Consider the following 12,294-nt stretch of genomic DNA (forward strand, 5'->3'; position numbering starts at 1 on the left):
AAAATATACATTTTCTGAAAGGAACATGAATGAACAACAGTTCAAAATAATAGGTAGTGTAAATCAAAGGAACCTCACGATGAAGATAATACGATGTTTCGATTCTTAGACTCTTTATCAAGCGGACAAAACAGAAAAAAAAGAGAAAGTTTCTGTGATGATTAAACAAACATGTGATCCACAGCCGCCGTTTGGGTAAAGCTTTTGTGGCAATGGCAGGGGAGTGAATTATCCGCTGTTTGAGAACAGCCTTCCTGGCAGTCTAAAGATTAAAAAAACCTAAAACAAACCAACCCATGGCAACAAAAGAACTGTCCCTGGCAAGGTTCTGTAGAAAAATCCACTTTGATAGGAAAACGGGCAGGAAAAAAAGTTTTTAAAAAAGAAGAAAAAAGAATGGCGCTGCAATGTAGAGATGCGCTCTTCCTGGGGAGTTTCACACAAGAGAAATCTGTAGTGATAAAAGAGTTATGGTTTTACTTATACAGTACAATACACTCCTTCCCTCAACACCACTGCAGGTAAGTTTGATATGACACACACACCCACCCTCAACACTCACCATCACTGGCATTTTATAACACACACACACTCTCACTCATCACTACACACTGCGTTTTATAACTCACACTGCATTCTATAACACATTGTGTTTTATAACACACACCTACTCCCTCACTCAATGCCCACTACTAAACGTTATATAACCCAGATACACCCCCTCAGCTCCATACTCTCCACATCACATACTGACAGTTGCCTACCAAGCTGTCTATTGGCCAGTTTTTCACTTTAGATAGATAGGCAGATATTATATCATGAAATTCTCTATATACTGATGATTTATGATGACAATTCATACTAAAGTATATCAAGAGTAATGTAATGAATACAATATGAAGGTTGGCAGGAGAAGAGAGAGAGAGAGAGAGAGAGAGAGAGAGAGAGAGAAACGAAACGAAATTTTATTTCACCAGGGTAATGAGAGATAAGCAAGTACACATGTTTTTTTCCACCTAGCCCAGGACATTAAAACAAAAACACCACAAACAAACAACCCCCCCCCACAAATATCAAGTGTAAGAAAAAAAAAAAAAGAAAAAGAAAGAAAAAAAGAAAAAAAGAAAAAAAAGAAAGTACTGGATAAAAAAAAAAAAAAAAAAAGAAAAAAAAAGGAAGCTGGGGAGAAGGGATAATCCATCAACAACAAACAAAATTACATACACACTCATGCCCTCGGGGGGAAAAAATGTTACAAAGGGAGATAGAAAAAAAAAAGGCATCATATACTACTCACACACAGACAAACTAGGACATCAGTAAGACAACCAAACATTATCAAAAAAACCCAAAAACAATAAAACAGTCGCAGTTATTGACTTGAAGAGAATAAATCAGATATTGTGATGTGTTACCTGTGAATTTAGATTCTTAAAAAGGAAAGTTTTGTAAGCTGTTAAATGAGCTGATATTGCTTTTATTTTTAATGTATTCTGGTAAGGAGTTCAAAAGAGAGAGAGAGAGAGAGAGAGAGAGAGAGAGAGGGGGGGTGTGGGGGGGAGGGAGACAGAGGTGTGGTCCAGGAGCGTCTCTTACCTGTCTCTCCTCGTCACCAGTCTTGTACTTGTCCTGCATGTGTTTGATCTCCAGCTCCAGTGTCTGATAAAAAATGATGATGAAACCACACAGTCAACAATGACAACACAGTCAACAATGACAACAGTGACCCAGCGATATTTCGCCCAACTAGGAAACCAGTGTGCAAGTGCTCAAATCCCATCTGCAGACCTGGATTTTTACACCTCCCCCCCTGCCCCCCACTTCCCCTTCACTAGACCTTGTGTGGTAGGTAAGATCTGGGTGAAAGTCATTCGAAAGAGATGATTTACAACTGCAGGTGTGTGTTGGGTAGTGGGTGGTGGGGAGGGGGTTGGTGGGTGAATTTGGATTTTATCTTGCAGAATATTGGAGTTTAGCTGGACATTTTCTTCCAGGACAGACATAACACCTTAACTTTTTGTCTGTATCAAAAAAAAAAAAGAAAAAGAAAAGTTTTTAACCAGAACTGGAAAAAAAAAAGATTAACCTGGATTTCTGTTGACTGCAATATCTAAAAATTCATTTTATACTTACGTTTTCTTTCATGCATGTTAAAAGGCTTACCTGGACTTTTTCTTTCAAGGTGGTTCTCTCCTCATCCTTAGCCAGGTAGATCTTGGTGTCCTTTTCATAGGCCTTCTTCACCTGGCTCAGCTCTTTTTCCGTGGCTGTCACAGACAGGGACACAAACTGCCAGTAAGTTGATATTGCCTTTGATACGTACTCCTAAATCTTTATGCTCGACTGCCCAGCTACACACACACACACACACACACGCATAAAATCCGAAGGTCAGCACTCTTTCACCTATCCTTGTCCAGTGGTGTGGAACATGCTGCCTTTCTCAGTCCCCCACGTAGATTCCCCCAGTTGAGTTAAAAAACACAACTCTTCTGTTCCGCCTACCATCATGTTGACCAACATGCTCCTTGGGCTTCTGTGAGTTGTGTGTGTGCTGGTGTGTTTGCGTGTGTGCAAATGCTTCTTTGTGAGTGAAGTACTTCATGCAATGTGTGTATGTACGTGTAACTTTTTGTTGTAAGTGCCAGAAGCCCCCCTGTGTAGAAGGTGTAAGCATTAATCTGCCTAATTATTATTCTTATACTGCGAAAATATACCTGTGTCTCACATTTCTGGATTACAATCCTCATAATGATGGCTTAAATATTCATCCTTATTTGTTATATTGTTTTTGTATGTCCCAGTGAATCATGTCATATGACTGTTTCTTGTTAACCCTTTGGTTGCTTTAGTCACCGCTCGGAGACTTGCAGCGAGAACACCACAGTCACCACATGGCGACTTGTAGAGAGAATGCTGCTGGCGCCGGTGGGCGACTTGAGCATTAGAGTTTACAAACTTGCGCAACTCTTCAAAAAATAACTTAGTCAGCACTTCCTGCCACATGTACCGGAAATATCCTTCACATTGTAGAACCAACTCTTGTGCGGTTTGGAGTGACTTTCAGTGGCTTTTTAAAAACTTAGTTTGAACAATGGCGAGCTCTTCAACCAGTTCAGATTGTAACTAGCAGTCTTCCTTTAGACCACGCTATACAGGACAGCAAACTACAAGTCTAATTAAAAGGCATTTGGCAGAAAATGGTTTTGCTGCTGACAGTGACAGTGGAAAAGAGTTCGTGCCACATGGCATCGAAAAAATGAGTACCCCACAATCCCACTGGCTGCTCTGCTGCACAGCTGGTTTTCAGCTGTATTGTGCAGCTGACTTAGCCAACTTGCAAATGTTAGCAGCTTAAACATAGCTGGCGATGTAAGGGTTGATCAAAATGAATTTTGCAACAACAACAAAAAAAAAGTATAAAAAAAAAACAACCACCCACCTGTGAACCAATATTCTAACAAATGGCCAAGTGTACACATGCACAATGATTCAGGGCTTCTGTTGAGTTAAAAATCAGGGCTTGAGATGGAAAAAAACCCAAAACAAAACAAAAAACAAAAAAAAAAAACACCCATAGTTGGGGGTTCCATGGACTCTTTTACGATAATTCTAGGTGGTCCCAGACTACCTTCAGAGGGTCACTCTAATGCTACACATTCTGATCAAATCTGTATTGCTACACATCTTCAAAGGCATGCATACTGTCAAGTAAAAGTTGTATAGGAGACATGCGTCACAGTCAGACACATGTTGCTTGCTTTTAAACGGAAACTGTGATGAAGAGAATATGGGAAAGGGAGGGAAGGAGGCTCTTCCGGAAGATGAAGGGAAGCAACTCTTCTTCATAGCGGATGACTCTAACGTCAGACTGAAGCTCCGATACACAATTTTCATGTGTTATTCTAGAACGTACCAGAGACCCACTTGATGAACAAATCTGTTCATTATTTCTGTCTCAAAACAGGCTGCCATTCCCACCTGCAAGCTTGTCTTGTAGCGAGACAGTGCTCTGCCCTTCCTTGGTCACCGAGTCCTTCAGACGGCTGTTCTCCGTCGTCAGGTTCGTCAACCTCTCTTGCACCTGTCTGCTCTCTTCGCTCACTTTCTTCAGCTAGAAAATAAAAAAATGACGACAGTTTATTATCAAAAAACCGAAAACAACCACCAACAAACAAAAAACAACAAAAAACCCCCAACAAAACACACACACAAAAACACCTACCTTTCATTCTGTTAGTGATACTGGCCATACTGCTGATCTTCAACAACATTCTGAACCGGATTTCACAATGACAGCAGCAATAAAAAATCTAAGCACCAACTTAGCTGAGAAAGTGGGGATGTTACTCGGGCAAGACACTCTCCACTATAATCAAATTCTGGCCCTGTCAGTGCAGCAGTTGCCTCTTCTGCCGTTCTGGTGGTTTTAACCGGACATGACTATCATACATGGATTCAAATGCTCAAGGAGGCGTCACTGCGTTTGAACAAATCCATAATTATACACTACATGACACCATGTCTGCTTGATGCCTGACCATCAGTCGTTGAGTGCATGCATACATATTTGTGTACCTGTCACAGTAGATTTCTTCTACAGAATTTTGCCAGAGGACAACACTCGTTGTCATGGGTTCTTTTTCAGTGCACCAAGTGCACACTGGACCTCGGCGTATCGTCTCATCTACATGACTAGCGTCCAGCCCACCACTCAAGGTCTAGCGGAGGGGGAGAAACTACTGGCGACTGTGGGCTTTGAACCAGTGCACTCAGAATCAAATTCTCTCACTTCCTAAGCGGATGTGTTACCACCAGGCCAACACTCCACCAGAGCCGTCAGAGACTGGACCTTCTGCTCCTTGTGGTCGATGATGGCAACACCTGGTGTATCACACATGTTCCTTATTGGACATGACTACCATAGATACAATTACTAATGCTGTGATGACATGATGGGCACAATAGCCGAGTGGTTAAGCATTGGACTTTCAATCCGGGTTCGAATCTCCGTAACGGCGCCTAGTGGGAAAAGGGTGGAGATTTTTCTGATCTCCCAGGTCAACACAGCAGGTCAGACCTGCTTGTTCCTGAACCCCCTTCGTGTGCATACGCAAGCAGAAGATCAAATACGCATGTTAAAGATCCTGTAATCCATGTCAGCCTTCAGTGGGTAATGGAAACAAGAATATACCCCGCATGCACACCCCCAAAACAGAGTATGGCTGCCAACATGGCGGGGTAAAAACAGTCATACACATAAACGCCCACAAGTACATGTCAGTTAACCTGGGAGTTGCAGCCCATGAACAAAGAAGAAGAAGCAGAAGCTGTGATGACTACCTTCTGTTGCAGGTCAGCCAGGTCCCTGGACATAGCTTTCTTCTCCTCCTCCACGCGGACCAGCTGGCGAGTCAGGTTGCACAGCTCACGGCTCGACTCGGACTGCTGCTCATGCAGCTTCGTGTAGCGGTCCGTCAGCTTCTCCAGTTCTGTCACACAAAACATTATCAGTATGGTTGTGGGTTTGGGTTTGGGTTTGGTTTTGTGTGTGTGTGTGTGTGTGTGTGTGTAGCGATCTGTCAATTTCTCCAGGTCTGTCACAGAAAACATCATTGTGGTTGTGGGTAATCGTGTGTGTGTGTGTGTGTGTGTGTGTGTGTGTGTAGCGAATTTCCCCAGGTTTGTCACAGAAAATATCAATAATGTGGTGGTTTCAGTTTTTCAGTGGTCTTCGTTTTCCAAGCTTTGTAATATCAACATTACACTGAAAACAAAAACTCACCGACAATGTGACATCTATGAAGACAGCAGACCGAAGGCAACATGGGAGAGGAGACAGAAAAGCAAAATTTCATGAAGACAACAATATATAGGTGTGTAATGGTGGTGGTGGCGTTTGTTTTCCTGACTTTTTCAATATAATGTTAAAACCAAAACTCACTGATATATTATGCAGGCATGCCTACCCCCAAACTTGCTTTTTAGGAACACCACACATCAGAATCAGGGACAGGGTATTATTTTCAGGAACATCTCAGCAAACATACAACAGCTGTCTGACAGATGTTGAAAAACGTGTACATGTCTCCTTTCCTCCCCGGCTTCATGAACGACTATTTCTTCCTGAAGGTCTGTGAACGCTTCACTTGCTTTTTCTTCAGGCCAGAAGGATCATCCAAATCTTTGTCTTTGATGCCACCATTACCCCACTTTCAAAAGATTGGCCGCGTTCAAAAAGTCGCATGCGCATTGGTCTTAATACATGTTCCTGACTGCAGTCAGAGACTGGACCTCATGATCCTTGTGGCCAATGATGAGAACACCAAATGTATTGATAATACATGTTCCCACCTGCAGTCAGAGACTGGACCTACTGGTCCTTGTGGCTGATGATGACAACACCAGGTGTATCAATAATACATGTTCCTACCTGTGGTCAGAGACTGGACCTCTTGTTCCTTGTGGCTGATGGTGACAACACCAGGTGTATTAATAATACATGTTCCTACCTGTGGTCAGATACTGGACCTGCTGGTCCTTGTGGCTGATGATGACAACACCACCTGTATCAATAATACATGTTCCTACCTGTGGTCAGAGACTGGACCTCCTGGTCCTTGTGGCTGATGGTGACAACACCAGGTGTATCAATAATACATGTTCCTACCTGTGGTCAGAGACTGGACCTCTTGTTCCTTGTGGCTGATGGTGACAACACCAGGTGTATTAATAATACATGTTCCTACCTGTGGTCAGAGACTGGACCTCCTGGTCCTTTTGGCTGATGATGGTGTCCTGTCTCTCCATGGTTTCTTCCTGCTCCAGCATGGCATCCTTCAGCTGCTGAATCACACGCTCATTTTCCTTGGCGTCTGCAGTGGGAAAGGAACTATTATTAGCTTTTTATTTTATTTTACTCTAAACAGTCTGTAGCAGGAAGAATCATTGATAGTTATTCTATTTTACTTTAAATGACCTCACCTGTAGCAGGAATAATTATTGATAGTTATTTCATTTCACTTTAAATGATTTATAGGAGGAAGAATTATTGATAGTTATTTTATTTCACTTTACTTTAGATGACCTTAGCAGGGATAATTATTGATAGTTATTTCATTTCTCTTTCAATGATCTGTAGCAGGAAATCAACGACTGACATTCATTTGTTTGTTTATTTATTTACTTATTCAAAAAACAACAACAAAACATTTATAACAGGAAATGAATAGCAGAAATATATTCATTTATTTTATTTCATCAAGAAATCTGCAAAAGGATACAAATGATGGATAGTTATTCATTTTTTTTGTTTATCTTTTTAAAGTCTGCAGCAGGATTTCAATGTCGTGAATGATTGATACTTATTCATTTTTTTTTTAAATTTAAAAATCTGTTATAGGATATCCAATAACTGGTTAAAAATCTGCCGCAGGGAATGAACAACTGACAGTCACTTATTCATATCATCAAAATAAAAAAAAATCATCATTCTGCAAAGACAAAAAATACAAGATATACTTAAACATCTTTTCACATGATGAACTTCAATGAGAATAAACCAACAGAATGGGCAGATTATGTTCTGAAAGAAAAATGGAAACGTTAATTGCTGAGTTTAAACTCCGGGTATGTGAAAGTGATAAACCTGGCACTCTATGGCCAAACAAGCACAAGAATGTTCATATCCATATGATATATCTATGTAAATTTCACTCCCACTTTGTTGTGTGTGTGTGTAACGTCCGTTTGATGCAGGTTGAAGTTTTCACAACAAAATAATGAAGGATTAGCAATGAAATGATTCATGACATTAGAAACAGGGTATACTTTTGGACAGTTGTTTTGTGATCAGGATAGGTCATAGAATCCTCATGCAGACAGAGAGGCAATGAGAGAGAGAGTGAGAGTGAGTGAGTGGATGAGTGTTGAATAAGTGTGTGTGTGTTTGATTGAGAATGAGAGAGAGAGAGAGAGAGAGAGAGAGAGAGAGAGAGAGAGAGAGAGAGAGAGAGAGAGAATGTGTGTGTGAGTGAGAGTGAGTGAGCAAGTGAGTGTGAGAGTAAACTGAGTGAGTCAGTGAATGAGTGTAAGAGAGGGAGAGAAAGTGAGTGAGTGTGAAAGAATGAGACAGAGACTGAGAGTGTTAAAATGAGAGAGTGTGACTAAGCAATTGAGTGTTTTAGTGTGAGTGAGTGAGTGAGTGAGTGAGAAAGGGAGAGTCAGTGAGTTTGTGTGTGTGTGTGTGTGTGTGTGTGTGTGTGTGTGTGTGTGTGTGAGTGAGTCTGAGAGAGAGAGAGAAGAGAGAGAGACAGAGAGAAAGGGAGAGAGAGTGAGGAGGAGGAGAGACACCCAGAAGGCTGAGGCAGACTTTCTGTACACACCTTCCACAGCGATCTTCCTCTGCTGCCGCACACGAAACAGCTCTGCCTGCAGCTCTGTCACAGAGAGACTGCATGTCTGCAAGGGAAAGGTCAACAATGAGTATATCATTATCAATGGTCTTAGCAATGATGATACCAATAATACATTTACACAGCGCCTTTAAACATCTTAAAGAGCTTTATGACAATGTCAGTCACACACAAACCACAGAATAACAAACATAAAACACACACAAGCACATATGTACAGAAGAAGCAGATAAGATCCATTAGAACAGAGTATGGAACAGAGCGCTTTGGTTATACAGACTGCTTGAAAAGGAATGTTTTAAGATTTATTTTCAAAAGGAAGTGACAAAGGATCTGTGTCAGACTGAAAAAGCCAGTGAATGCTAGGTTAGTACAGCAGAAGAATGCAAAGAGCGGAGAGGCGTAGAAGGGGCAAACATGCTGAAAGTTTGGAATACACCGAGGTGCCGTAGCATAAATTGCATGAAATGTAAAAGTTCTATTCATGTGATGTCACTGGAGAGTAAGGCTGCTTTGCCAGCAAACACAACGCTGATCTGGAAAAAAAAACAGATTATGACTAATTTCTCTTTTAATTTGTAGTTAAACTTAAATCATTATTTCTCTTCTGATTTGTAGTTATAACTTCCAGTATCATTTCTCTAGTTTCAGATTTATGTTTTATTTTGTAGCTATAACCTATAGTATTCTCTCTTATGTTTCATATTCATAACTTACAGTTTTGTATCTTGCATTTTTGTAGATCAAACTTACAGTTGTATCACTCTTTTGTTTTGTTGTGTTTACTTGCAATATTATCTCTTTTATTTTGTAGTAATATAAACATGAGCATTATCTTAAAAAAAACAACAAAAAAACAAAACAAAACGCAACAACAAACAATAAAAGAAAGAAATCATTAAGAAATCAATCAATAAAATAAAGTTGCGTGTCTCTGTTATTCTGCTTTCCACTCCGCAGGACCTACTCATCTTTCTGACCTTATCAGTGCTTACACTCCCACAAGAAATCTCCGCTCTTCCTCTGACTGTTACCTTTGAAACTTTGTGTCAATACAAGAACCTATGGTGAACGTTCTTTCTTCTTTGCTGCTCCTCACATCTGGAACAACCTTTCTCATCATATCCATGCATCTGATTCTGTTTCTGCTTTTCGCTCATCACTAAAGACTCATCTTTTTAAAACCTATCTATATGTATAAGTACTCTCAGCTTCCTTTTCTCCAACACCACCCATGTCAGCTCACTTTGAATTATGTGGAGTGGGAAATGGAGAGTGTGAGTGGGGGGAGGGTTTTTTTTTTTGAGAAAGAGTGGTCATGAATGTTTTATGTTACTTGTAATATTTTTCTTTCATGTAAAACGCCCTGAGCTCTTAGTGAGAAAGGGCGCTATATAAACGTTTATTATTATTATTATTATTCATTAAGTAAAAAATAAATTAATCTTTAAAATATCAATCAATCAAAAATCATGCCTACCTCTTTCTCACGTTGCAGGGACCTCTCCAGTTGCACAGTTTTCTGTGCCAGCTGCTCCTGAAGCTGCGCCTGTTTCTCAGTGTCCATCACTCTGGCACCACTCTCCAGTTCCTGCCGCAGACTTGCCTCCCTTGCCTGACTCTGCCCGTGCACCACACAAGACAGGAAGACCAAATAACTGTAACAGCAGGCTTGATATTGCCCATGTGGAATCAGTCTCAGTTTCAAGGAGGTATCAAAGAAGGTGGACTGATTCATAAAAACTACACCACATTGGCTTTGAATTTAAGAAAAAAAAAGAGCAGATGACTGATCTTCACATCAACCCAACGCTCTGGTCAGGCCTTGAGAATCACCAGATTTGTATTTGTATTTGTATTTGATTTTATCACAACAGATTTCTCTGTGTGAAATTCGGGCTGCTCACCCCATGGAGAGCATGTCGCTACACTATAGTGCCACTCATTTTTCTTGTGTATTTTTTTCCTGCATGCAGTTTTATTTGTTTTTCCTATCGAAGTGAAATTCGGGCTGCTCTCCCCAGGGAGAGCACGTCGCTACACTACAGCGCCACCCATTTTTTTTTTTTTTTTTTTTTCGTGTGTGCAGTTTTATTTGTTTTTCCTATCGAAGTGGATTCTTTTACAGAATTTTGCCAGGAACAACCCGTTTGTTGTCGTGGGTTCTTTTGTGTGCGCTAAGTGCATGCTGCACACGGGACCTCGGTTTGTCGTCTCATCTGAATGACTAGCGTCCAGACCACCACTCAAGGTCTAGTGGAGGGGGGAGAAAATACCGGCGGCTGAGGCGTGATTCAAACCAGAGGGCTCAGATTCTCTCGCTTCCTTGGCAGACGCGTTACCTCCAGGCCATCACTCCATATTCTGGATTCTAAAGACCTTTAAAACCATCGAAGGCAAAAAAAACCAAAAAAACCAACAACAAAACAAAACAACAACAACAACAAAAAAAAGAACAAAAAAAAAGAACACACACACAAAAACGAACCTCTATTATGCTGAGAACCTGAATCAAAGGCACTGTGACAGTCTAAACTCCCTAGAGCTCTTCAGACCTGGACGGGTGTTCTGTCAGACTCCTTTAAATCCCGTCACTTAAAATCAGACACACGGGTGGGAGTAACTTAATTTTTTTAACACTGAAAAGTTTCTAACAAGGGTGCAGGGGCAAAGGCACTGCTGGGAGAGGAGGTGGTGGAGGGTGCCTGAAGCCCCCCCCACCCCCCCCCAATGCTGACATTCATCCTCCACTTAAAAAAAAAAGCAAAAAAAGCTGTTCTTTTTTTTTTTTTTTTTTAAATTATGCTTCTATTTCACTGATTATGAAACGCATTTTGGAGACACATGAAAGTGAAAAGACTGTTGTGCTGAGCAAGTCGGCCATCCAAAGAATAAAAACAGACCCCCTCCCCCCCCACACCCTCCCCCCACAAGAAAAGTCAATGCAGACATATGTAAATTGTATGAATATGTCAATAGAAGTCAATCAAACTGAATAAAAAAGAGAAAAAAAAAAAAAAAAAAAAAATCATGGTGCTTCAACAGCCTTTGTACAGCAGCAATGATCACCATTTTAATCCCCCCTCCCCCAATTTTTTTTTCTTAAAAGTTTCACATGTACACTCCAACACAACAGAGAATCAAGGGATTTAAGGGTTAATGTAGAAGAAACAGCAACTAATTTAAATCTTCTGCTCACTGTGTCCTGATGCAGCACAGAATGAAACACAGCTGACGCTTCATCACTGACAGTATGTGATTCTGCTGATGTGTGTTTGTCAGGGGGGAAGTACAGAGTATAGTAACAGTTTTTGGGTGTCTTGGACATTGTCAGTGTCACTCACAGGAACGAACCGCTCGCAGAACAAATTTCTCAGGATTTATCTCTGATTCTCAGACGATCAAGCCACTGACTTGAGTTTTCCCCATTCTTCAAGAAACCTACTGCTTTACTGTGACATCACATAATATAATCACTGTACAATAATCAATACAGTAATTATAATGAGAGCAAGTACATGAGGAGAAAACGGAAAGAAAACTTGACACTTTTCACAATAATCTTCTTTTTGTGATCCCACTCAAGCAATGAATAAAAGATCAGAAACACTGAATCTTCCAAGTTTGTCCGTGACAAGCATAAGTGATCACTCAATCACACATGTGCACAAAATGCTGGTCATACTGGTTTTGTCACTCACAACAGCCATCATCACAAACTGAGAAAGACACTGAATTCAGAGGATGCTCCAGTAAAAATGACCCTGGCCACAGCTGAGCATGCACTCACAAATTGTGAGAACAAGTTCATGCTGCTGATTTATACAGCCCAGTCAACCACAATGGGGCCATTTCAGGGCTGAATACCAGTCTCTGAAAC

General features: G+C 40.8%; 1 protein-coding gene across 1 annotated transcript in view; it reads right to left on the reverse strand.

The window, feature by feature from the left end:
• Positions 1-12,294, reverse strand: part of LOC143287590 (uncharacterized) — a 61,846-nt gene that overhangs the window by 12,200 nt on the left and 37,352 nt on the right. The window contains exons 24-30 of the mRNA XM_076595699.1: positions 9,895-10,035; positions 8,385-8,460; positions 6,750-6,875; positions 5,344-5,492; positions 3,982-4,114; positions 2,164-2,267; positions 1,597-1,659 (exon numbers count right to left, since the gene is read on the reverse strand). Coding sequence (XP_076451814.1) covers positions 1,597-1,659; positions 2,164-2,267; positions 3,982-4,114; positions 5,344-5,492; positions 6,750-6,875; positions 8,385-8,460; positions 9,895-10,035 — 792 coding nt within the window. The remainder of the gene's footprint in view (positions 1-1,596; positions 1,660-2,163; positions 2,268-3,981; positions 4,115-5,343; positions 5,493-6,749; positions 6,876-8,384; positions 8,461-9,894; positions 10,036-12,294) is intronic.

This window comes from Babylonia areolata, chromosome 11 (genome assembly GCF_041734735.1).
Source record: "Babylonia areolata isolate BAREFJ2019XMU chromosome 11, ASM4173473v1, whole genome shotgun sequence".
Lineage (NCBI taxonomy): Eukaryota > Metazoa > Mollusca > Gastropoda > Neogastropoda > Buccinidae > Babylonia > Babylonia areolata.